This window comes from Mustela putorius, unplaced genomic scaffold, assembly GCF_011764305.1.
Source record: "Mustela putorius furo isolate JIRA1106 unplaced genomic scaffold, ASM1176430v1.1 tig00537350_pilon_pilon_pilon, whole genome shotgun sequence".
Taxonomy (NCBI): Eukaryota; Metazoa; Chordata; class Mammalia; order Carnivora; family Mustelidae; genus Mustela; species Mustela putorius.
Window position 1 is genome coordinate 9,708,702 of NW_025422471.1, and position 27,519 is coordinate 9,736,220.

General features: G+C 36.1%; 1 protein-coding gene and 1 long non-coding RNA gene across 5 annotated transcripts in view; one reads left to right on the top strand and one right to left on the bottom strand.

The window, feature by feature from the left end:
- The window catches only part of KIAA0825 (KIAA0825 ortholog), a 410,770-nt gene that overhangs the window by 366,093 nt on the left and 17,158 nt on the right, over positions 1-27,519 (top strand). Inside the window, exon 21 of one of the 4 annotated variants that reach the window (XM_013044496.2) lies at positions 11,999-12,045. The exons of the other annotated variants lie outside the window; for them this stretch is intronic. Within the exon in view, the coding sequence (XP_012899950.1) occupies positions 11,999-12,002 (4 nt within the window). The 3' untranslated portion in view covers positions 12,003-12,045. The remainder of the gene's footprint in view (positions 1-11,998; positions 12,046-27,519) is intronic. 4 annotated transcript variants of the gene reach the window in all.
- LOC106003543 overlaps positions 1-27,519 on the bottom strand; it is a 101,084-nt gene that overhangs the window by 26,007 nt on the left and 47,558 nt on the right. The window lies entirely within an intron of this gene.

Genomic DNA, 27,519 nt, shown 5'->3' on the forward strand with positions numbered 1-27,519 from the left:
TGGTAGAATGATGTTCAGACAGTACCCCAGTCCTGATGTATAGTATATATACTCAACTAAGATTAGTTTAGGACCCAGGTGAATACATGGTAAAAAAATGCAAGACTGGAGTAATTAGATGTTGCATTTTGTGATATAGACATTAAATGTGAAAGAATTGAGAGTCCCTGAGAGCTGAAGTAATCAGAAAAGATTTTGTTTATAAATATGGAGAGGATTAAAGAGTGTCTTAGTCTGTTTGGGGGGTGTTAAAACCAAATACCACATAGTGGGTGGCTAATAAACAACAAACATTCATTCATGTCTCAAAGTTTTAGGGGCTGAGAAGTACAAGATCATGGCACCAGCAGATTTGGTGTCTGCTGGGAAGCTACTTGCTGGGTCACAGACAACTGTCTTCTTACTGTGTCCTCACATAGTGAAAGAAACAAGGGAATTAGTTCTCTGAGGTCTCTTTTATAAGGGCACTAATCCCATTCATGAGGGTTCATCTTCATGACTGTTTGCCTCCCAAAGTTGCCACCTCCAAACACCATCAGATCGGGGATGAGGTTTCAGTGTATGACTTTTGGGAGAACGCATATGTGCAGTCTGTAGCAGGGAGTAAGATGGAAACTTGTTGGGTGAAAGAACATGAGCAGAGACAGAGATGGAAGTGAGTAATGGTGAGTGAGGAGGTGAGGCTGATCGGTTCCAGGTTATCGTGCTTTGGCCTGATGGTGACAGGAGGGGATGGCAGGGGATGGGTTTGGAGACAGACAAGACACTTCATTTCAGACTTCTAAGATTTGAGGTAACAAGATGTCTCAGTGAGACCATGTCTCACATAGCTAGAGATGGGGGGTTGGCTTTCTGAAGAGGCTACAGAATTGGAAGTCACCAGCCTTACAGTGATAGTTAAACCAAGCAGGCTGTCAATGAGAGAGGAAAGTGCACAGATCAAAAACCGAGTGGAGGATACTATCTACTTATAGAGAGGAAACCAGAAGTAGCCCAATCAAAAACCCATCAAGAGAGGTGGTCAAAATGTTAGGAGAAAAGCTAGGATAGTGGTATGGAAGCCAATGAAAGAATGGTCTTCAGCAGTCAGGTGTGGCTGGAAGCCTGGGGAGAGCAAAGAAAGAAGATGGTCTATGAGAGGCTGCTCCAACCTTCGAAGAATGAAACCAATAGATCCAAAGTGAGGAGTACTAGAAGAAGAACCATTGTTTATGGGAGAACACTGACCATCTGTTCTGCTTCTATTGGTTTTGCCTTTCCCTTGGGTAAAGATGTGCAGATGATCTTCTTTCTGCTTCTCCTTACCTCCTGCCTCCACATCCCCATGCCTAGACTCAACACCTTTTTTGTGCTTTGCCAGAAACAATCTCTTCTGTTCACCCTTAGAACAAATGGGACACACTAAATCTTTAAGGAGAGATTTTGCAAAGCCCTGAGAGACAACAGAAGAAATAAACAGGAGGCAGTACACAGTATGGGCTCTCCAGAACGAGACCATCTTTTTTTTCCAAACCCAGCCTCTCCCATTTAGCAGTTTCATAACCTTTGCAAGTTACTCAGTCTATCTGTGCCTTGGTTTTCTAGTCTGAAAAATGGAAGTAATAACAGTACATATTTCATAGGACTGTTGTGAGAACTAAGTAGATTTAATGTATGTAAAACTCTTAGATGAGTGCCTGGTGTATCTAAAGTTAGATGTAAATATTTGCTATTAAATTAAATAAATACAGAATAAAAATAATTAAAGAGCAACATATATGTTTGAAAGTATAAATACTAGAGCCATTTACTAGCGTGAAACTTAGGACAAATTACTTAACTTCTCTGAACTTCAGTTTCTTTAATTATAAAATGTGATATAATACCAACTACTTCATATTTGTGAGGACTGAATGAGTCAATTTGTGTAAAGTGTTTAGTAAGTACTGAATAATTAGTAGCCATTATTATGAGTTCTTTGGCTTACTAGGTTGTAGTCCCACTTCACACCTGATACAGACCGGCTTCCCATGGGTCCTGGCAGTCTACCATGCATGGATACAGCTTCACTCATGTGTTTCTGTCTTTACCAGAAGCAGGATACATTGATCACCCAATTTCTTCACCTACCTAAGCCTGTTCAGGTTTACTTTCTATGGTGACTGTGCTAACCTCACCCTTCAGATGAACATCTCAAACCAACTGGGCCAGAAAACATTTTTTATTTTTATTTTTTAAGATTTATTTATTTATTTATTTATTTGACAGAGAGAGAAAGAGAGAGAGATCACAAGCAGGCAGAGAAAGGGGGAAGTAGGCTCCCTGTTGAGCAGAGAGCCCCATGTGGGGCTCGATCCCAGAACCCTGAGATCATGACCTGAGTTGAAGGCAGAGGCTTAACCCACTGAGCCACGTAGGTGCCCATATTTTTATTTTTTAAAAGATTTTATTTATGTGTGTATGTGAGAGAGAGAGAGGGAGAGAGGAAAGTGTGCATGAGCAGGAGGAGGGGCAGAGGAAGAAGGAGAAGCGGCCTCCTCACTGAGCAGGGAGCCTGATGCTAGGCTCAATCCCAGGATTCTGAGATCCTGACCTGAGCTGAAGGCAGAATCTTAACTGACTGAGCCACCCAGGTGCCCCCAGAAAACATTTTTAATATAACCATTTGCATTTAGTATTCATTTAACAAAACACAAGCACAATTATAAAATGAAGACAACCTAGTCCTAAACATAGGAGGAGAAAGAAACTTGGTTACAAGAATTTAAAGGTCATGGCTCTAAACGGTCTCTTCTCTAAATGCAGTAACATGCAGGAAAGCCAATTCCACATCTAAAAAGTCTGGAAATGTTTTTTTATGGCAGAGTTGGGGGCTTCTCAAGTCAGGGACAGTGTATCTGAGGGAAAGGAAATCTTGTCGTAGCAGGATCCTGAACCTAGCTGCATCTGCCCAGAACCTCCATTTCTTGCACTTATGTCTGTGGGGTGGATGGCAGGTAGCTCCAGCCTAATTGAACCATTCTACCACTCTCACAGACAAGGGTCGTTCAGAAAAAGTTCTTGTCAGCTGGATAAAGAACTGCCTTCATACACCAAACATTTGGATGTTTCAGCTTGCAGATGCTGTGCAATCAGCAAGTGTCCATATGAAGATGACTTTAAGTAGTCATTTTCTCAAAATAACAATCTATAAAACATAAATAGTAAATTTCTTTTTACCATAAAAGAAAATTAGATTATCAGAAATAGAGGCTATAAGTCATATGTTGTACGTCTGAACTTTTTATGTACCATAATAACTAATCACTTGGCTATCAGGGCAGTGGGGAAATTACAATAAATTATATTTTGTGGGGTATGCACCACATGAATGAAGCCAAGGATATTACAGAAGTGACCTTCACCTTGTGTGATGTCATAGAAAAAAATGATGCTGCCCTAATAACTTCATAGGGTTAATTAGTTTCAGAGAACACACAAGAGGCGGCGATGTCACAGAGCTTTTTTATTTTCTTTCCCGTGGGAAGTTGGCCTAATAAAAATGAAAAACATTTCAAGTAGCTAAGTAAGAAGGAAGAGTTGCCTAGTTAGAAGGAAATGCTTTAGTGCTGTCCCCTTAGAAGGCCTAGTTCTCTTTCTCCATAAGCTGCAAATCTTATTGTTCTCTTGTGCATCTTTTACCACCAATTTGGGAATCGCTGAAATGACCATTGTTTCTAAAACCTTCTCTGAGGATGTGTTTTTTAAATTTGCTAATGAACACGAATCCATTTAATCAGATAAGGACCTCTGCAGATAAGGAGAAATTTATCTGTATAAAATATGCAGCTCTGTTTGGTCTTGTCACTTGGTTCCCCAGTGGGGGTGGAGGTAAAGTTTCCATCAGGCACGCTGATTTCAGATGAATAGAGTTGCTGGTGTCAAAGATGGGCTGCAGCTCTCCACTGGCATCTGGGGTACAGAAGGCTAATTCTTCTGAATAGAGCCATTGATGATTACATTTTGGAGAAACTTAATCATAGAGTAATTAGGCTTTAATTCTTACAAAAACTTAGAATTAATTGGATCTTTTATATAACTTTTCTTGTTTGATTTAAAGTACCATGTAGGTTACAGAAACTTAAATATGGATTTAATTAGAATTGTTTTATGATTTTAATGAGTCTTAAAAGTCTTTTGATGAGCAGCTTGTATAATTATGGTATTTAAAATGATTGGGTAAATGCATACTTTTATAATTTACCTTTCAGGAAACTGTATTTTTTTAGAGGCTATTTTTTGCATGATGAATTGTTTCATTTTATGTTCAGTTTTTGTGGGAATGGGTGCTTAGTCCTGCCCCTAATCACTGAAATGTTTTCTCTGTGGAGTGAAATTAAACTTTCCTAGAATCAAAAGTATCAGGCAATAGCCCAATACTACAGTTAAATTTAATCACAGAAATATTTTTGTTTTTATGATAAAGAAGACTTAATCACTAGTAAAACTTTTAGCTGGGGATTCAGTTTTCTTCCATAATCAGGTACAAACAAGTTACCTGAAGACAAGCTCTTTTTCAATAGAAAAAGTAATTTTAGGCAAATGACTCGAAATTAAAACAAACAAACAAATGAAATGCAACTTTGAGTTGTCAACTTTTTAATGCACTGTCAAAACAACTGGAATTGAGTACTCTCAATAAACCTGAAAAATTTTTAAATTAGAAAAGGAAAAACAGGGCGCCTGGGTGGCTCAGTGGGTTAAGCCGCTGCCTTCGGCTCATGTCATGGGATCATGTCCTGGGATCAAGGCCGGCATCGGGCTCTCTGCTCAGCGGGGAGCCTGCTTCCCTCTCTCTCTCTCTCTCTCTGCCTGCCTCTCTGTCTACTTGTGATCTCTCTCTGTCAAATAAATAAATAAAATCTTAAAAAAAAAAGAAAAGAAAAGAAAAGGAAAAACATTGCTCTCTTCTCTTGGAGTAGGTTCCATTCCAACCTATACTAAATCACATAGCTAGCATTTTATTTTTTTTTTTGATTTTTTTAAAGTATTAAATAAGTAATATTAGGGCATGTGTTTTCATTTTCCATTTAATGACATTATTATGTTATGTCCTTATGTTCTATCCTTTATTTTCCAGGTTAGGCAGATTACTTACATGTGCTTGAAAATCCATCAGTGCAATATACCATATCACAAGAGTACAGGAGAAAAACCATATAGTCATTGCCATAGATGTAGGAAGGCCTGTGACAAAACTTTTTCATGATTAAAAAAAAAAAAACAAAAAAAAACAAAAAAAAAACCTCTCAGCAAATTTGGAATAAAAGCAAACTTAACTTGATTAAAGGCTCCTATGAGGGGTGCCTGGATGGCTCAGTGGGTTAAAGCCTCTGCCTTCGGCTCGGGTCATGATCCCAGGGTCCTGGGATCGGCCCCACATCGGGCTCTCTGCTCAGCGGGGAGCCTGCTTCCTCCTCTCTCTCTTTGCCTGGCTCACTGCCTCCTTGTGATTTCGGTCTGTCAAATAAATAAATAAATCCTTTAAAAAAAAAAAAAGGCTCCTATGAAAAACCTACAGCTAATATCACATTCAAAGATCAGGAACGAGGCAAGGATGTCTTTTTTTTTTTTTTTTTTTTTAAGATTTTATTCATCTATTTGTCAGAGGGAAGGAGAGAATAGGAACAAGAGGGAGAGGCATAGGGAGAAGCAAGCTGCCTGCTGAACAGGGAGCCTGATGCTTGATCCCAGGACCTTGGGACCATGACCTGAGGGGAAGGCAGATGCTTAACTGACTGAGCCACCCAGGCACCTGGCAAGGATGTCTTTTATTTAATGTTTACTGAAGGTCCTAGCCAGTGCAATAAGACAAAGGAAATAAAAGGAATGCGAGTAGGAAAAGGAGAGATAAACTATCCTTATTTGTAGATGACATGACGGTATAGATCTAAAAGCATAAGGAATCCACAAAATAGCTATTAAATCTAATGAATAAGTTGAGGAAGATTGCAGGATACAAGGTCAAAATGAAAACCAGCATTTATATATAGAAGTGACCATGAAAAAAAAATCTAAATTTAAAATCTAAATCTAAATTTAAAATCTAAACTTAAGTTTAAAATCTCCACTTAAAATAGCATAAAAGATACCCAGGAGTAAATTTTTTAAAAGAGGTGCAAGACCTGAACACTAAATCCTTTAAATCTCTAAATTCTCTACAGTCTCTAATCTCTAAATTGTAGCAATCCCAATCAAAATCCAAGCAGCATTCTCTCAAGAAATTGACATATTTAAAAATTTATATTAAAAGATAAAGGGCTCAGAATACCCAAAACAATTTGGAAAAAGGAGGACGACATCGAAGGCATTTTATCACCTGGTTTGAATGCTTAGTATAAAGCTATAGATTAACACCATGTAAATCTCACATAAGGATAGGCATAGGCATATATGGAAATGGATAACAGTGAGTCCAGAAATTAATCCATACTTACATGATCCATTCATTTTTGAGAAAGAGACCAAGGTAATTCAATGGAGGAAAAAATAATCTTTTCAACAAGTGGTACTAGACTAATTGGGTGTCGGTATGGGGTAAAATATTAGCCTAGTCCTTACCTTCCATTAGGATTAACTCAATCGGAATCTTAGGCTTAAATACAGAACCTAAACTGCTAAACTCCTGAAGAAAAGAAAAAGAGAAAATTTCTGTGACATTATTAAATAGCATATAAGGAGCACAAACTATGAAAGAAGAACTAAAGCTAAAATGGACTCTCATCAATATTAAAAACTTTTGTTCTTCCAAAAGACAGTTAAGAAAACAGAAAAACACACCAAGCCTAGAAAAAATTTTCACAACATTTTTGACAAAAAGCTTGAATCTAGAATATATAAAGAATTCTTACAACTCAGTAAGAAAAAGACAAATTTGTAAGTTTTTAAAACAGAGGAAAGATTTAAACAGACACTTCACAAAAGATGATAGACATACAGCAAATAAACAGATAAAGATATTCAACATCACTGGCTGTCAGGCAAATGTAAATTATAACCACAGTGAGAATACATACCTACTAGAATGGCTAAAATTAAAAGGACTGACAATAGTAAATGCTGATATGGATGTGGAGCTTCCATACATTGCTGGTAGAAATGAAAATGGTACAGCCATTTTGGAAAGGAGTCTGAAAGTACTTCATAAAGTTAAACATACATATTTACCACAGAACCCAGCTATTCCACTTCTAGGTATTTTACCCAAGTGAAGTAAAAACAAATTTCCACACAAAGATGTTGCTGCCAATGTTCATAGCAGCATTATTCATAGTAGCCAAAAGAGAAACAACCTTAAAATGTATCACCAGTTGAATGGGTAATCAAACCGTGGTATATCCACTATTATGAAAATACTATAAGAGGACCTTCATAAAAGGACCAAAATATTTAATAACCCCAAAACATGAACAGATCTCAAAAATGTGGTAAATGGTAGAATTTAAAAACCATAGACTAGGTACTATATGATTCCAACAATAGGAAATTCTAGAAAAAGCAAAAATATGATGACATAAAGTAGATCAAGTGACTGCCTATAGCCAAAATTGGAAAATGTTACTGAATAACAAAGAAGCATGAAAAAACTTTAGCATGAGGAAACTTTTCTGTATATCAATTATGGAGGTCCAGTCATTTTAATTGTATGAAATTACCAAAATTCTTTAAACTATTCACTTCAAATTCATGAATTTTATGGCATTATAAATAGTACTTCAGTAAAAAATTCCTTAAAAAAAATTTTTTTTAACACAGAGTTCCCCAGAATTCAGTGGTATAATTTAGATGAGGTCTTTCATCTGTACTATATGTTTTCATTTTTAAAGATTTGTACTTAAAGTTTTTCCTCAACTACAGGATTAAAAATAATGCCTAGTCAAAAGGTCTACAAATATAAGCCTATTAGTCATTTAACTATTTAGATATTTTCTTTTTATGGAAGAGGCCAAAGGAGGGCCAAAGCTGTCTAAAAGCTTTAGAAGTGATTCAGCCTCCTTTATAAAGAAAACATTGCTCTTTTAAGAATGTATTCAGAGCATCCTGGGTTTTGCTACCAAAGGATATAATCATATAGAAGTTATTCTGTGATTTTTGTTTTCTTCTTTGTTTTTTGGACTGTAATAATTCCAGCTAAGAACGCTGATAAAGGATAGCGACTGGTGGGAAACATGCAATTAAGTGAGCTTACAAATCATGCTGCACTGGAAAGGGCAATGTGATTCCGCTGTTGTAATTATCAGGGAAACAAAGAAGTATGTTCTTATTTGTCTGCCTTTCTATGTACCTCTTGAAAATGCCTTTTTCCCAATGTTACCTACATTAGTGGTCCATTTAATCAACTTGATACAGAACTACTACTATTACTAATAGACAGTCAAATGTTACAGAGACAGAAGCATCCACTGAATACAAGTCAATATATTAAGCAAATGGTGCCTTTCCAATATAGTTATTTGCAAATGCCCAATCTATTGCTTCTTTTGGCTTCCATTTACTCTTTCATAAAGGGTCTCTTCAACTCTTTGAGCTTCAATACTATTTTCTGAGCTAATATTAAATCACTGCATTGAAAACTGGGCATTTCTAGGTCTGTGGAACTAAGGAGAGTTAATATATCTAAGATGATATTCTTTTTTTTTTTAAAGATTTATTTATTTATTTATTTATTTGAGAGAGAGGCAGTGAGAGAGAGCATGAGAGAGGAGAAGGTCAGAGGGAGAAGCAGACTCCCCGTGGAGCTAGGAACCCGATGTGGGACTTGATCCCGGGACTCCAGGATCATGACCTGAGACGAAAGCAGTCGTCCAACCAACTGAGCCACCCAGGCGTCCCATCTAAGATGATATTCTTAAATGAGTGACTGTAACCTGAGACGTTATCTAAGTAACTATCAAATTATCTACTTATTTTTTATTTTGGTTCCTATTTATTATATTCAAGTTGTTGAATAATTATTTTTTTAAAAAAGAAAACAAAATCCTCCTAGCTATTCTGTGCTGAGCAGATTTACTAGCACATTCCAAATCAGGTATTTCCATCTTAAATATCCAAATATATAAGTAGAATTAATTAAGAAAACATACGATATTACTTTTCAAATATTTGAAGGTCTCTTACCAACCATGGGAGATGATCTTGGTTCTGAAGTTTTTAACTGGACAGTTTAATTGAATTAGGTAATTTCATACAAGTAAATTGGATAAAATTGGTTGTGTGATTGTATCTCCACAATCAAGGTACAGCAGAGTTCCCCCATTCTAAAAAGTTTTTCTCTTGCCTCTTTATTCTCAGTAACATCTTCCACCTCTGACTCTAGTTAGTAATTTATCTACCATGGGAGATGGTCTTTTGAGCTGTTTTAGAAGATAATTTTTACTAGTGGGTAGGAGTTAAAGAGATACCAGAATGGCTTAAGGAAGAACATTTTAACAGATGTTAACCATCAATTAGAAAGGTCTGTATATTTGCGAACTGAAATCAATGCCTCAGTCTCTTCCCATTCCAGTGTTCTTGGGCTCTCCTGCACGCTTTGGAAGGGCATGTTCTAGTTAACTGAATTTTCTGAATAACCCTAAATTAATTCTGGGTGATTCTTCAGGTTTTTGTTTCAAATACTTGGTGAAAAGTCTCTATAAAATGTGTTACCATGGTGTTCTGTCATATTTTCCTGGTGTACATTGTTAGATTTGTTTTCTTTGATGATTGAGAATGTTGTGATGACTTGGGAGTCACCATCATTTTTGGACATTAATCACCACTGATTAATGTAGAGTATGTAGGGAGTTTAGTGTAGAGTATGAGGGAGTTTAGGTCCTGTAATTTGCTTTTTAAAAAAATGACTTCCTGGGATGCCTGGGTGGCTCAGTCAGTTAAGTGGCTGCCTTCAGCTCAGGTCATGATCCCAGTGTCCTGGGATCCAGTCCCACATAGGGCTCCTTTCTCAACAGGGAGCCTGCTTCTCCCTCTGCCTCTGCTTGCCTGTGCGCTCTCTCTCTCTCTCTGACAAATAAAATATTTTTTTAAAAAATGACTTTCTGTCCTCAGTTTTCGGTTTTTTGTTTGTTTGTTTTTTGTTTTTTAAGATTTTATTTATTTTGACAGACAGAGATCACAGATAGGCAGAGAGGCAGGAAGAGAGAGAGAGGAAGAAGCAGGCTCTCCACTGAACAGAGAGCCCTATGTGGGGCTTGATCCCAGGACCCTGGGATCATGATCTGAGCTGAAGGCAGAGGCTTTAACCCACTGAGCCACCTAGGTGCCCGAGTTTTCTGTTTTTCATCCTCCCGCCACCACCCACCTCTTTCTTTCCACTGTCTGTCTCCAATTCCATCAACTGGTTTGTCAATGTGAATCTGAACTGGGTAAAAATGCCAGTGTTCTTTTTTGTTTGTCTTCATGTCTTCTAACCAGATTTTTAAATTTACCTTTTTCTTCTTCCTTTTTAACAACCACTTCCTTCCTAAGACTTACCGTTATTACATGTCTGCATGGATTATTTCAACAGCCTCCTGTCTCCAGTCTCTCCTAATTCTGATTCACCTTTGTATTTCACTGTCAAACTAAGCTTATACTAATTCAGGATTTCATTTCTCAGCTCAAGAACTTGCAGTGATTTCCTATTACATGATCCATCAAGTCCAAATATTCCCTCTAGGTTTTTAAATCCCTCTACAAATGGCTCTACTGCATGACTTCAGATTCATTTGTTGTTCTATATACACTGGCCCTTCTCTGCCTCTGGAACATGTTACCATTCTCATAGTTTTACTTGAAATGACATTGTTGCTCAGTCATTTTTTTTCTATCCAAACTGAAGGCATACTTTAAGTACCCTTAATTTGTAAAACCTTCTCTGGCAGCTTCTATCCATACTAACCCTTTTTTCATATCCATACCTTCAAATTTCTAATGAATTGGAGAATGCTTTGCTCTCAATGATTCCTTAATGTTTGCACATTGGCTCTATCTCTGTACTGCACTGTGAGGTCTCTGAGGGCAGAGACCAGATCTTACATTGAATTTGTTTCCCCAATAACGTTAAGTGAATGCAGGGCACACAGTGCACAGCTTTCCTAACTTTATAGTATATTTTTCACGTACTCTCTAACAATATATTCCATATATAAGCCAACCTATAGGTGTTTAATTAGTTTAATTGCTTATCACACATTCATAACTTCATTGTCCTTAAAATCTCCTCTCACCTCTTCTTTTCTTCCAAATACAAATATTATTCATTACTTTATGAAGATCCTATACCAGCAAGGAAAGAAAACCATAAAAACAAAAGTGTGAATCATTTATACTCTATCTATATTATATGAAAGCAATTTTAACTATTAAAGGTTTTGTATAGTTAAAAAAAAATAATAATGGGGGCACCTGGGTGGCTCAGTGGGTTAAAGCCTCTGCCTTTGGCTCAGATCATGATCTCAGGGTCCTGGGATCGAGCCCCACATCGGGCTCTCTGCTTAGCGGGGAGACTGCTTCCTCCTCTCTCTCTCTCTCTGCCTGCCTCTCTGCCTATTTGTGATCTCTGTCTGTCAAATAAATAAATAAAATTAAAAATAATAATAATAATGGCCTAAATGTATTAAACAAATAGAGACCCTCAATCCCTTATCTGCATTTCTAAGATACAAAAAGCTCTTAAGCTCTAAGTCTTTATAAATCTATAGTCCTAATTCACTCCACTTGAAACGAGTGGTTTACTGCAGATATATTAATGTGTTTGGTATAAGGTACTACCCTAGACTTTAGTAGAAATGTTACTTAATAAACAGGGTATACACTGTATTCCCTTCCTAAAATTTAAATAAATCTAAATTCTGAAAATGACCTCACGGGTTTCAGGTAAGGCAGTGTGGGCCTCGAATACATTTGTTTAGTGCTGTATGGTCCTTCATGTAATTGTATTGTTTAATCCTCCAAATAATGTTATAAAGTAGCTATTATTATTATTATTATTTCCATTTCCTAGATGAGAAAACTAAGATGCAGAGAGACTCAGTGACTTGATGGTCAGTGGTAAGACTGAAGCTCTTGTTTTCTAATTTTAAGTCCTATGCCCTTTCCTATGCCAATACCTTGAACAGATGATTCCAAGTCTCTACTTGTTAGGCATCATAATAATCTGTCCTAGGAATTTACATGGATTCTGATCTGTGCTTGTCCAGAAAATGCAGTCCAGGTACTCTGAATCGGCAAGCTTATAGTGCTGAATGCAGAACTGTTGAGTATTAACTGCTGAAATAAGACCGGGATATAGGAGCAGTCCTTCCAGGCACTCGTAATGTGAGAAAAACTGAAATAAAGGAAGGGCTCTGGCATTTGCTCTCGTAGCTACAGGTAGAGTATGTGGTGGGCATCTAAAGGCACATGAAATCAAAAGAGGAAAAATATTTAATATGTGGTTTCTTTACAAATTCAGAGAAGCACTTAAATGTATGCATACATCTCTAAACCAAACTTTATATTCTTTTGATATATATTCATCAATAAGTTGTCAGAATCCTCAAGGCTCTTTGTAGCTAATTAAGCATATCCTCAGCCTTAGAAGTATATGTGATACAATTTTAAGCATGCTATAAAGATACTTGATGTGGTATATTTTAGAATAATGGCCTCTCAATGAATCACAACTCCCAGGATCCTACATTTTCTCTGAGCTTAGCCAAATGACTTGATTTGGTCAGTAGACTTCAGTAAAGAGAAGAATCTTGATAAATACTTGTGTTAGGGCTATGCTCTTGGAATCTTGAAACCACCATATTGTGAAGAAGACTGGTATAAAAGCCAGACAGACTCAGCCCATCCAACTGATCTTCCAGTGAGTGAGACTAGGCAGGACAAACAAAACTCCTAGAGAAGTAATTTTGTTGTTTTAATGCACCAAGTTTGGGGTGCTGTGTTACATAGAAAACAGATACACCCTAGCTGCCAGCTTTTCCTTTGGGGAGGTCACCTCATTCTGAGTTGTGGATTCTTCATGGGCAAAGTACAGAAGGTACAAACTTAAGATGAAATGATTTAAAAAGATACCAAAGAGTAAGGTTTCTTTGAACAGTGCATTTAAAGTTTAATACTTTCTAAAGACTATATGCACATGCATATACATACCTGTAATGGGTGTGTGTTCATATATATATATATATATATATATATATATATGAGCATTTTATAAAATTAATTTCACTCCTCTTTAATATAATTTATATAATAGTATAAAAATCTCTACATAAGCTTCTTAAATATTTGCATATATATAGAATAGGAGATTTTGTTGGCCATGGAAAAGATGCAGTGTGTTTCCTTTTAGAATAAGAAAAGAAAGCAGACATTAATACAAAGAGTATAGGGTATATGTTTGTGTGAGTGGTTAATTTGTTTAAAGTTAGTAAAAAAATAAATAAATAAACCATAAATGGGATGGCAAGTAGATTGGCTTTCCAGAATGAGAATGCTTCTAAGAAAATGGCAGAAGAACTCCTTGAGTAGAGGGATGGTGTGTCTCTTAGGCATGCTTACATTCCAAGCGTACAGCTTGTCGCTTGGCTCACAGTAAATGTCTAAAAATAACTACCAAATGAAGCTAAGTATAATAGAAATGATAGGCAAACATTTCTGAGTCCTTGTGTTTAAGGTTGGAAAACAAACTGCATCAAGTTGAGAATTCTCAAAGAATGGGTCATCACAGTTTTGTAGAATTAAAAGTTCTTTAATTCCCACGTTTTAAGAAAAGAACTGAGTTCTGAATTAGCGAACTGAAATTTAAATTCTAGCTTGATCACTGGTCAGATGTGTGGCTTGATACAAAGTATATATAGAATCCCAGTTTCCTTAACTGTAAAAATGGGGATGATAATATTTATTCTGAATTGTTGTTTTAGGATTAAATGAGATAATATTAATGTTACATATATTAGCACCTGAAGCACGGTAATCCTTCCTTGTGCTCTGCTTCTTCCCTTCTTTCCACCCTTAACATTCATAAAAGCTTTCCAAAGGAACAAACTGACTGTACTTTTGATGTACTCTGAATCTGGGTCAGAAAAAAACAAAATGAAAAAAAAAATCCTTCTTGTTTTTCTATGCTCGGGAACATAGGAACAGCTGGTGCAGAGCAAGAGGGGTGTCAGCTATAAGAAAGGCAGTAACTACTAAGAACCTGTTCTGTATCTTTCTAGAGATAGCAATGTGCTACCTGCCTATTCATTCATTCTCCAAACACTTGCTGAGCAGTATAACCAAGTACTTCACTAAGTTCTGAAATTATTGAGATAGTCAGTTTGGTCCTACCCTTGAAAAGGCAGGGGACAACATAATAGGAGAGAAAGATGTACAAAATAATTGCATATAATCCTTCAAGGTATGTAACACTGGAAGTAAGTAATCACATACTTGTGTGTAACCAAAGAAAAAGAATGGGATAACTTGCCTGCGGGAAGCACAGGAGGAGACTGGAGACAGGTGGACAGAGAAAACTTAACTGAAGAGGGGATCTTTCAACTTATATCCTGAAAGAGCAGTAATTCACAGGGAAAATCATCTATTCTTTGCAATGTACAAAGAAGGGTAGATGTGAGCCAGCAGAGTCTGTAGTAAGAGCAGGAGGTCCTCCTAAGGGGTAGGACGGAAGAAGCATGGGGATCAGCGAGGCTGAGTATGTGACTAGGATTCAAATCATCAAGGGATTTGTATGTTCTGATAAGGAGTTAAAACCTCCTTCTGTCAGCAATGGTGAGTCACTAATGAAGAGCCATAAAAGAGACACAACTAGACTTCAGCCCACAGAGGTGAAGGCAGGTCCCTGTAGCTGGTGTCCAGAAAGAGAAAGATGAGGAAAGTCCAGTTAAACCTAACCTGGAGACATAATGGCCCCACATTAAGTAGCATCAAAACCAAATGAAAACCTTTAACCGCCCCCTGAGGACCTTTCCATCTTTAGCCGGGGTTAAAGTACAAAGCATGAAATGGACAGACCAAGAATTCAACTTCTCCCACCACATCAAGTTTTTAAAATATGCTGGCTTCCGTTCTCTTTGTGTTGCTGCAGGTTTGTTCTCTCCTAGCTTTCTTCCTGGCTGGAAGTGCCATGGCATGTCTTACAGCAGAAATGCATTAGGTTAATAAAGCAATTATTTAATTGACTCTAATTTCATTGGCATTCCTATTAGCTAAAGGAAAGGGGTTCAATCACTGTTTGCATTTGCAAAGCCAATATTATGGTTTAAATTATGGCCTTCAGATGAATTTGAAAATTGAAGCCTGATAATCCTTAAAGCAATATTTACAGAGGACTCTTTGTCTTTGTAAAGAATAAAGGGAATGGAAACAAGAGCATATTAAATCAGAGGGGCTTTTAAGTATTCATTTTGCAATCAGCTTCACCAGTTTCCAGGCCACTATCTAACTTCATAATTCTCTTCATGGAGAAATACCAAATTTCTTACTTTAATTATCCTGTGAAATATAAATTATTGCTTCACGTTCTTTTTTCTGATTCTGGAGTATAGAGAGTCCAGACATAATGCTTACAATGCACATATTCTTCCTCAAAAGAAGTATCTTGAGAGACACTGCTAAAATCAGTAATTTGAAAACACAGACATTTTGAATAGGTAGCTCGTGATTTAAAATGGGCTCTAGCTGACATTGCCTAATAAAATCTCTTCCAACTACCCAATGAAACTCCAACTTCAAATTTAATCAGTATACCTGTTGTCAGTGGTTTTCCACGAATCACAAGATGATTAAAATGGTCTACTTTGAAGATGAATGATCCAAAGAACCCAAATGATGCTTCTGAAAAGAGGCTCTAGCTTAGGGAACAGTAAAAACCACTCTGGAAACACACACACACACACACACAGAGAGAGACAGAAAGGTTTTATAACCTTAATGTGGAGATCAGACAAAAATGTTAGAACACTCACTCTGCTGATAGATCCTCAGTAGATGCGAGGCATAGCCTCTGTGAACAAACTGTGAAAGCCCTAGGTTACAATCTGTAAGGCAAAAAAGAGAAACAATGATATATAACAAGAGGCCAGAGTGAAAATGGAAGTGGGTAATAACATCTGAGGGCAGGAAGAATTATTTAAATTGGCACTAAAGAAAATCAAATTAATGATAACATGGGACTCAGTTTCAAGAGACAGATTTAAAGCATCCATGCAGGAAAAAAGTAAAGCAGGTTTTAAAAAGGGACAAAGATTAGGTTAGCCTCAAACTTGTTTGAAGCAGTGGAGCCACGAAATGATGGCATATATACAGCCTTTTTTTTCTTCTCTCAGAGTCTCCTTATGTTCAACATCTTATATAACTAAAGAACATTTATCAATACTAAGACATTAACCTTGGGACACTACTATTACACTAAAGTAGATACCCTTTTGCAGATTTCAAAACTTTTTCTACTAATGTTCTTCTATTGTTTCTGGATCCCATGCTGCATTTAGTTTTCATGTCTCCATCTCCCCCAATTTGTGGCAGTTCCTGAATCTTTGACTCTGAATACTTCTGAAGGTTTCTTTTTAATACTTCTGAAGATTCACAGTCAGTTATTTTGTAGACTCTGCTGCAATTTGGGTTTCTCTGATGCTTTCTTGTGATTAGTTTAAGACTATGCATTATTGGGAAGGAAGATCGTAGAGGCTGTGTGCCCCTCTCAGTGTATCACATCACGGATTAAAGAGTATCAGTATGTCTTATTACTGGCAATGTTACTTAGTATACTTAATTAAGCTAGGGTTTGTTAGGATTCTCTACCGTTTTTACTATTTTTCCTTTTTTAAAAATATTTGGGGGAGATACTTTGAGCTAATGCAAATATGCTATTTTTGTACCCACTAATTTTAGCATCCATTGTGTGGCAATTATTACTGTGGCATTTTAATGATAATTTCTGTTTCCCCCAAACCCTCATATTTATTAATTGTCATTGTTATTTAAGGGAGAGTTGTCACTTCTTCCCCATTTATTCAGTTGTTTCTATTAGTATACATTCATTAAAATTAATTATATTGGCATACATTCATTAAAAATTAATTATTTGATTATAATCCAATGCTATTGTTATTTTGTTGCTCAAGCTGTTCTAGCTTTGGCAGTTGGCAACTTTTTCAGGATGGCTCACGTGCCCTTTTGATACACTCCCATTGTTCTCCCTGCCCCACCCAGGTATTATCCCAAGGAGTCCTGTTTCTTTCGTTGGAGAATGGAATTTAGAAACCAAGATTTAGATGCTGGCTTTGCTCATTGCTACTCAAACACCTTCTAGACCTTCAGTAGATGAACCTAGGAAATACAAGTATGGATATTAGCCCCTGCATATATACATATCAGAGGTCATTTCTCTATCGTTCACATGCAATTAAAAAGAGTAAGTTCATACTGATACTTCCAATTTTCATACACGATGCAGCTCATTCTAGCCTCTTTTTTATAACTTCCTTCTCTGAAGGAACACAACTTCCTTCTCTGAAGGAACACAACTCCCATTTTCTATAATTTGTTAACTCAACCTCCATACCTAAGCAGAGTATTCAGTCAAAATGCTGTTTGCTTTCCAGAGTTATTTCACTCAGCTCCCTTCTCCCCTCAGTGTAGTTATGGGATTCATTTGTAATATAGTTACTTTTGTCACCATCTACATTCCATATTTTCCCCCATATCCTAGTTGATTTTGTTGTTTTCATACAATAAAATTCACCCTTAGTTGTCTACAGTTCTGCATGGAGTCATATGCCCATCATTATAGTTCCCTACAGAACAGTTTCATCATCCTCCAAAACAACAGTTATCCCTTTACGGATAATCTCTCCTCCCACTCACAACTCTTGGCAACCACTGATAGGTTTTCCTCCCTGTACTTTTGCCTTTTTAAGAGTATTTTTAAAGACTACCATGTAAAACCAAATCACACAACACACAACTACTGTCTTCTTTAGATCATATAAGGTATTCATTCTTTCACTTAGGAAAATGCATTTAAAATTCACCCAACCTGTTGTATGAACTGAGCCATATTCCATTGTATGGAATGGTTTAAGGACACTTGGTTAGTTTACAGTTTTGGGCTATGTGAATAAAGCTACCATAAACACTTGTTTACAGGGTTTGGTGTAAATGTGTATTTCCCTTAATCTTAAGTAGACATCTAGGAGTGGGATGGCTGGATTATATGGTAGATGTATGTTTAACTTTTTAATAAACTGCCAAAACACTTCCCCAAGTGTCGGTACAACTGCATTTCCACCTGTCTATGGCATTTTAAGGAGAAAACTTGTAAACTAAGAATTGTATGCCCTTCTAGATCCCATTTATATGTGATGATAGCAGAATTCTTAATTACTGAAGAATTTTACAATTGTAGCACCAAATGCTCCTCTTGAAAAAAAAATTACTTGAAATGGTACTTTATCCAACTGAGAGACAGATAATATTTAAGAACTTAGGGGGAAAAAAGCATTCCTAACAAACAAAATCATAAGAAAAAAAAATGAGGGACGGAAGGATACTTCCTTCTCATAAAAAAGGATATCTAAAAAGACAGATCACATCATGTAATAGTAATTATAAAAACTGAACTCATAAAATCAAGGAGGGATGGAATCCCCAATCTCATTATTCAGCATTATTCTAGAATTTCTGGCTAGTGCAGTAACACACAAATCAGAAATAATGGACTAACTGCTGGAGAGGAAAAGGGAAAAGTCATTAGTAACTGCAGAGAATATTTCTTAGAAAATCCAAAAATGCCTTCTAAAATCTTTCTAAACAGAATCTGTAAGGCTGTGAAATATTAGAAAAATATTTTAAAAAGTCAACATGCCAATAAGAAAAGAAGATATAGTAGAAAAAATTCTCTGAATAATACTAATATCTATATACCATAAAATCTCTAGGAATAACCCTAACCAAAATATGCAGGATCCATATAGAAAAACTATAAAATTATAGAAATATAAAGAACCTGAATGTTAACTTTTGCAGTACTGTAACTAATTTGATTATCTGTCCAAAATATCTTTGCCACAGATATAAGTTCCACAAAAGAAGAGGCAATAATTGTCATATTCACTGTTATCCCCTGTGCCTAATATATTGCTTTACTCATAGCAGACACTGCAAAACCATTTGTTTCTATATATCAATATTTTGTTCAGTAATCTGTTTTATGAAATTTGTATAGCTTCTAAGACACATTCACGAAGTAGCTTAGTCACTTTTGAAAGGAGACTGGACTAGTTATTTACCATTGCCTAGGAAATTATAATACCCACCCATTTGACCGTAGACAGCATCATGGCTTAAAGCATATGTACCTAGATCCCTGCATTACTATCTTTCTTCACTTTCCCTCTGTGATATTAATGGATTCTACAACACAGCACCAAGAATTTCAAAGCTTAGGAGAGCTTAGAAATGGCCACTCTCTATAAAAAGATTGGTTGTACTTCATCAAATCAATTTTCAGGTCCCACAGGCTGTGCTAGGCTTGTAGCAAATGAATAAGGATCGAACTCTAGTTATTAAAAATTTGAGTTATTAGAAAAGGAAAAAAATCCAGAAAAGAATCTAGGAACATGTTAAAGTGAAATATTTCATAGCATGCAGTCTGAGCCTTTTCTCTGGAATCTTTTTTGCTTCTATATAATACAGAATTTAAGATTAATGATTCACACTATTCTACTGCTTGACATCTTAATTTCATTTCATAATTAGGTTGACACTTTTCTCATAATATTTGATTGCTAATATTTTCCTATATTTTAAAAATAATGAAATATCATAAAATTAGTTAAAGTTGGTCAAATAGCTAAATCACAGATGCAGATATAGCATTTTCTTGATTATTCTTATCATTTTTTAATGTTTTATTATCTATGGGTGTGTGTGTATTTGTATTTTTATGTGTTTGCTGGGGGTGGAGATACTGTATAGTAATTTCCCTGTTGTGCTTTTAAAGAGGGAATTCCTATGAACACTAATAATGGTAATGTCATAGTTATTTACTGAGAAAACTAATCTGGATTCTATGGAGGTATGTTGAAGTTTTGTGAAAATGAAATTAGAGATGCAGCATATCTCAGCAGTAATGACTCTGTTTATGTTGTATAAAGCATGCTCAAGTTAAGAAAAAGCAATTTTTCAAATGCAGTCTTTTGTTGGTCAAGTGTTTATCCCACTGGGTCATTAATGTACTATATTCCCAAAGTATTCTTCCAGAAGAGTTCATCTTCTGGCTAATGTTAAAGAACTGGCCCATGACAGGCATTTTTAAAATAATTCTGAATTGTCAGGTCAGATCTTCCTGAGTATACCTTATCATCTATAAATGAAAGGACTGGCAAAGACTTTGTTTTTAATAACTTAATTTACAAAAAAGTTAGGCATATTAGACATCAATAGACATTATTGGTTTTACTGCCTATTGCTGGACAAATGATGGATTTTAACAGAAGAGAAAGCTTAATAAATTTGATGGGAAATCAGAATTGTAATATAGTGGAAGGAACTCATCACAAAAATTCAGACATCAAGGAAGATGGCTTCTGAATATCAACTGCCCATAACTAAATTAGACTTGCTGCGTTTGTACCAAATTCATGGGTTATGGCAAATAGAATAGCTGAGCAAGCAGAAAAAACTAGAATGATTTTGTTTAGTAAATATCTTAGTGTCCTAGCATATTTTAATGCTTCCTAGCTATTTCCCTGAAAAGAAAGAAAGAAAGAAAGAAAAGAAAAGGAAGTCATTCAACCTTAAATTTGTGTGGCTAAAGAAAGTTATTTAATTTGGTCAACAAATGGACTCCTTTAGGAACTTAACTTGAATATTAGTCAATTGATACACTGATATTAGAATTTAAATTAGGGAGATAACATCAGAAGAGAGGAATAAAGGGCAGTACTGTGGGGCTATGAAGGCTCCCCAAAATAATTAAGGCCTTCTTTCAAGATACTAGCTGATTGTGTTGAGTTATTCACCAGGACGTCACAGAAAGAGGTAACACAGTACTTGACTACTCTAATGCCAAAAAGCTCTGTAAATGTTAGTCAGAAATTTCTGTATGTGGCGGTAACTGTGGGGCACCCACTGCAAACATCAAGTATTATTAGATATAATCACACCTGAAGCTGTGATGACAGGTGTTCAAATGACTATAAGCAGTTGAAAGGGAAAAAGAGTCACAGATAGTTATCTGGAAGCAATGAGATAAGCATGTTTGGAGAAACAGCCTATTCACTGGGGGATATGATTTTAGGGTGTGAGAGATAATGGGTAACATGATTGGGAAGATAGAACAAAGGGCCAGTTTCTAATTAAATTGACAGCATATATAGCATTTTACTCAGGGAAAATAGCAATGATCTGAGTTGGACCCCCATTTAGTATAGGCAACTCTGCTGGAAAATGCCTCATAAACAAGGGCTAGAAACATGGCATAGCTTTTTAGAGCAAGACCTTTTTCACTATCTATCAAGATAAATACCATACCAATGATATGTTCATCCACAAAATGGTAATGAAATAGGAAGAGGGCATCCAGGGTGATAGCTGTGGGAGTTAGTCAGTGCATAAATTCTGCTTAGCAAGGAAGATGTTTAAATTTGAAAAAATCCATAAGTATTAAAGGGTACTCATGCTGCCTTTCTATTATCACACTCATTGGAATGAAAGATAAATCAAAGGAAATGGACTGATAGGGTTGGTAATTGGATATAATAATAAGAAAGATGAAGAAATGAGCAAAGGGCAGATTTTTAAAAATTTATTTATAAGGATTATAGTTTTTAGATGTTGTTTGACCTCTTAAGGCAGGGTGAGGCTTTTTTTTTTTTAAGCAATACTCACATCTAAAATAGTATCACGTACATTTTTAGCTAGTACTCAAACAAGTTCCATATTTATACAAATGGGAGAAAATGCAATTCATAATTGACAAGGTATGAATTTTTCATACTTTAAGCCACGAGGCTGCCACATCAACAAATGTAATTCCTTAGCAAATATGTCTTATGTTTATATTTATGAAATGTACACAATTGACATAGAACCCAAAAGGGAATAAGTAAGCATTTTAAATATATATATATATTTTTTTCAAACTTCATTCTGGGAAACATTTATTAAATTAGAAACAAGGACGGAATGCAAGCAAAATGTGCTTAGAGTTTCAATTTATCTTGGACTTAGTGTTACTTTTATACATCTTGCCAAAGCTTTCACTCACGTTGGTTGAAGTGTTGGCCTTGTTTTGTCTTTTGATTCTTTTTTTTTTTTTTAACATATAGAGAGTATCTCTCAAAAGTTCAAGTGATAAATTATTAAAATTCATCTATGAGAGTCCCACATTGCAGTAGTGATATCATGTTAAATATTCTAAAGTGAAACAGTAAGAAGAGACAAAGCCAAAAATCTTGGAAAGAGTGACCAAGTCTGGACACATGATATACTCCATATTTTCTGTGGCTATTAAAGAGGGTACCACCAGAGAGCTTACTAAATGGCCACGGGATGAAAAGTATTCTTGGAGTAACTTTGATCTCCATTTGAATAGTTCTTTGAGGGTAAAGATCTTGTTTATCATGCCTCTCAATCTTTTTGATGCCAGCATGAAGTTACAGGAAGCAGTATTTCTTACTAGTTCCTTCCCCAGGGATTAGGAAAGGAAGTGAGGAAGTGGTTCCATCGTCCCTAAGGAGCTGAGGTAACTGGAGTTATTTTGAGAGTCTTCTACTCTGCCACGACTGCAAAAATGATGACATCTCAACTCAAGAGGTTCTACACTATACTTAAATCAGTTATTCCAATCCTGGCCTGGCATATGGAATACAAAGAGATGGCTATTTTTCACCCTATCAATTAATTTTTTGACATATGCAGAGTGGACATAAGATGTTCAAGTGGGATCTCCACAAGAGAAGCTAACATTTAATGTTATGGGAGACAGACACAGAAACACAGGTTACCGCAGATGTACTATAGTATAGTGGGTAAGAGCATTAACTATGGAGCCAACTGCTTGGGTTAGAGTACTGGCTCCCATCACTAAACAATTGTGTGACCTTGGGTAACTATTGGTCTGTAGCAAGAATAAAAGTTGTTGTGAAGGCTAAATGAATTAATATATGCAGAGTACTTAGAACACTGCCTACCACATTGAAATTGTTAAATAAGTATTAGCTATTATTATTATAGGCTCCACACCTCCACAGTGCCAGCACATAGCAGGCATTTGGTAAATACTTTGATTACTAAATGAATGAAATGAAAAAAAAATTTTAAGATTATTCATTCATTTATTTGACAGAGAGAGCACAGGCAGGGGGAGTGGAAGAGAGAGAAACAGGCCTCCTACTAAGCAGGGAGCCTGATGTAGGGCTCAGTCCCAGGACTCCTGGATCATGACCTGAGCCAAAGTCAGACTCTCAACCAACTAACCCAGCCAGGCGCCCCTGAAAGCTATATGAATATAAACATACAGGCAGTGACTAAATGAAGAGTAATGGCATTAACCATGTAGAGCTTTCATTTTCTCCTAGATTCTAGAGCAGTTCTAATCTTTCTAAATTCTTAGCCAATTTCAAGCAAAATATGAACTAGGCCCCTATTTCAAATCTTTTACTAAATATGATATTGCTATTAATTTAAATAACAAAGCTTGCAAACTAGGATCTTTACCTGATGGACCGTGAATTTCTAAAAGTTTTCATTCAGATTGTTATCTCCAGAAGTGGTTAGTGCAATCCTTGCCCTTGTGTTGCCTGCCATCAGCTTTACAAAAGTTAGTACAAATGCACTCAAGTTTTGGAAGTTTTGGGGTTGTAAATATGTAATTATTTCCTTTGGCTGAAAAGAGGACTTTTTTTTTTTTTAAGATTTTATTTATTTATTTGACAGACAGAGATCACAAGTAGGCAGAGAGGCAGGCAGAGAGAGAAGGAAGTAGGCTCCCCGCTGAGTAGAGAGCTGATTTGGGGCTTGATCCCAGGACCCTGGGATCATGACCTGAGCCAAAGGCAGAAGTTTTAACCCACTGAGCCACCCAGGCGCCCCAAGAGAACGTTTTAAAATATTTTCAGAGCAAGAATAGGGTTGTTTGACACAGGTTAAGTACCTTTTAACATAATAGTTTTATAAATGGAATAGACACTACATGTCTAGAGAACAATCTGAATATTTTCAGATGTATCAAATTTAACTTAAAAAAACTTTTTTTTTCTTTTGATTCATTAAATTATACATTACTCTAATAAAAATCAGCATTGTGCTCTGGCAATATATAGTATTCCTGACACTTCTCTTAGCAGAGGGCATTTCTTCTACATCAGCACTAAATGCTGGGCAAATAGTGTGACCTTGGCCTTTAATCTAAACTCTTATAATTAAAAAAAATCCACTAGTGGAAATGAAGTCTCTAAGAAGATATGGATGATTTACTGATTACAGAAAAGTTCAGCTTCCATAACTACTGATGGCTATGCTTCCATTTATGTTTTCCGTAAGCCATAACTATTTAAAATGTTACTGTTAGCATTCTTAGTTGTCCCATTTGTTGGTATATAACTCTCCTGCTTAAATATATAGAACAAATCACATTAATTAAAATAAATTGCTTGGACGGTTAAGTTGTGTTGCAGATTGTCTCTGAAGGCTATAAATTCAAATTAAGGGTTTTGCTGCTTGTTCCTGAGCTTGGAAAGATTCCTTTTACTGCATTAGTAGCAGTAAAAGAAATCAACTACCTTACAAAAAGAACATTCATTTGAATTCTTGGAGAAATAGCTACATAAACTGGACCTATAGCTAGTTATCTTCATCATATAACAAATTCTTGGCTGAAGCAAGTAACCAAACTTTTTTTTTTTTTTAAGATTTTATTTATTTATTTGACAGAGAGAGATCACAAGTAGGCAGAGAGGCAGGCAGAGAGAGAGGAGGAAGCAGGCTCCATGCTGAGCAGAGAGCCCAATGCTGGGCTTGATCCCAGGACCCTGGGATCATGACCTGAGCTGAAGGCAGAGGCTTGAACCCACTGAGCCACCCAGGTTCCCCAGTAACCAAACTTCTAATTCATGATGGCAAGCATTGATATTTAACAGTATTGAGTATGGATTTTCATAGGTATAACTACTTCTACATATTTAAAATACATTTTTTTAAAAGATTTTATTTATTTTTTTGAGAGAGAGCAAAAGTGAGAGATCTCACTGAGGGAGAGGGAGAAGCAGACTCCCACTGAGCAGAGAGCCCAATTCAGGGCTCAATCCCAGGACGCTGGGATCATGACCGGAGCCAAAGGCAGATGCTTAACCAGCTGAGGCACTCAGGCACCCCTAAAATACATTATTTCTAACAGATATTTTTATTGTATGTCTATATAGTATATATTATGTATGCAACATTGGACTTCAGGAGTTCTAAGTAGTATACTGTATTAACAAACTAATGTAATTTTGGTAAAGATAAACATTTTCTGGAGATTAAAGTATTAAGTCAGAATAATTTGTGGAGAGTTGAAATAATTCCATTTGCTTATTCTAAGCCTACGTTACATAATTTCCAAATGCAAAGATGTAACTGCCACTTATAGTATTCTATAAAAACTAAATATCCTTTACAGTTCATGGAAAACTATAATATTAAAAATAAAATCTGGGGCACCTGGATGGCTCAGTGGGTTAAGCCTCTGCCTTCGGCTCGGGTCATGATCTCAGGGTCCTGGGATCAAGCCCCATGTCGGGCTCTCTGCTTGGCGAGGAGCCTGCTTCACCCTCTCTGTCTGCCTGTCTCTCTGCCTGCTTGTGATCTCTCTCTTTGTTAAATAAACACAAAATCTTTAAAAATAAATAAATAAATAAAATCTCAGGGCACCTGGGTAGCTCAGTGGGTTAAAGCCTCTGCCTTCAGCTCGGGTCATGATCTCAGGGTCCTGGGATCAAGTCTCCCATTGGGCTCTCTGCTCAGCAGGGAGCCTCTTCCTCCTCTCTCTCTGCCTGCCTCTCTGCCTACTTGTGATCTCTGTCTGTCAAATAAATAAAATATAAATAAAATCTTTTTAAAAATTTGTCTTTAAATATGAATTTATTAAACAGTACAAATAATGGTATTCTTAGCTGTTTTTTACCTTCTTTTGTGGATGAGTTTCCTTAATGCTTTTCCTTTTCCTAATGAATTCTCCCCGAACTAGCAAACCTTGATTAGCTTCAGCGAATGACTAAATTTAGAAATAAGTTTTTAAAGCTCTCTCTGCTCCCTTACCAAAGATGTTTGCCATCCAGTTGTTCCCTAATCCCCCCACTGAAAATGGTATAAGGTCTTGTAAGTCTAATATAGGACCACTATAATTTAACTATTTAGAAATGCAATATAAAGTTGAGAATAAAACAAAACTTTTAAAGCATTAAAAAATTACAACCTACAAGGAAGTTTTAAACTATTCTATTTCAGAGAAAATAATCTTGGCAATAAGTCAATTTTCTATGTTTACATGAAAAGAATAATTTTGATTTCTCTGTCTTCACTAAATGTATGCTAAAAGAGATGGATTAAAACTTACACATTTCTTAAAAGTTAGGTTGTAAAATATTAGACCAAAGTAGCTGGAGATTTGCATCAACTGGAAAGCATATCATAAACAGTGTAGATATCATCTATTAAGTACAGTACTGTAAGGACCTGTTTCCAAAGGAAAGTCAACTCTCCAATCTTGTGGTGTGTATAGATAAAAAGAGCTACTAAAACAAAACAAAGCAAGTACCATTTATATTCAAGGTGATTACATTCAAAGCTAATTTTCTGGTTTATAATAGATTTCCCATAATTATTCATGAATGACAGTACCCATGAAGTTATTCTCAAATATATGATAGGCTTGTATCTGTTTCCCTCCCTAAAATTTGTCCTTTGGGAATAAGTGCTATTCAGAATCACCGTCCTACAGAAATATCTTTAAAGAAGGACATCAAATTATATAGTCTCCAACTTTACTGTAGAATTTGATAATGACTTTATGCAAAAAAAAAATCAGGACACTTTCTGTTATTAATGTTGCTATCATTCCAGTAAGTAAGAAAGGACATGAATTATTTCTTAAGGCTACCTCAGAATGCTCCATAAGTCAAAGAAGAAATTCTTGAATTATGCCTTTCCCATAAACAATTGCTAAAATAAAGCCTAAGGAATTGGTCCCAGTGCCTTATTTACCACTAACATTTCATACCTAAAGTGAAATATTCTATAAAACCTTAATGGGATTTTGAATATGGATTTAGCCCATATGATGAACTCTTGGTCTGAATAAGCTTCTTGAGGACGAAACCATATATAGTTCCTCTCACTTCTACATTACGTAGCATGGTGATCTGAAGTTAGCAGACTATCAATAAATGTTTGCTGGATGAATGGCAAATTAATTATATATAGTAAAGCAGTTCTACAATGTGGCTCATTGTGACATATCAAATAAACAACAAACCAAGGCAGATCTCT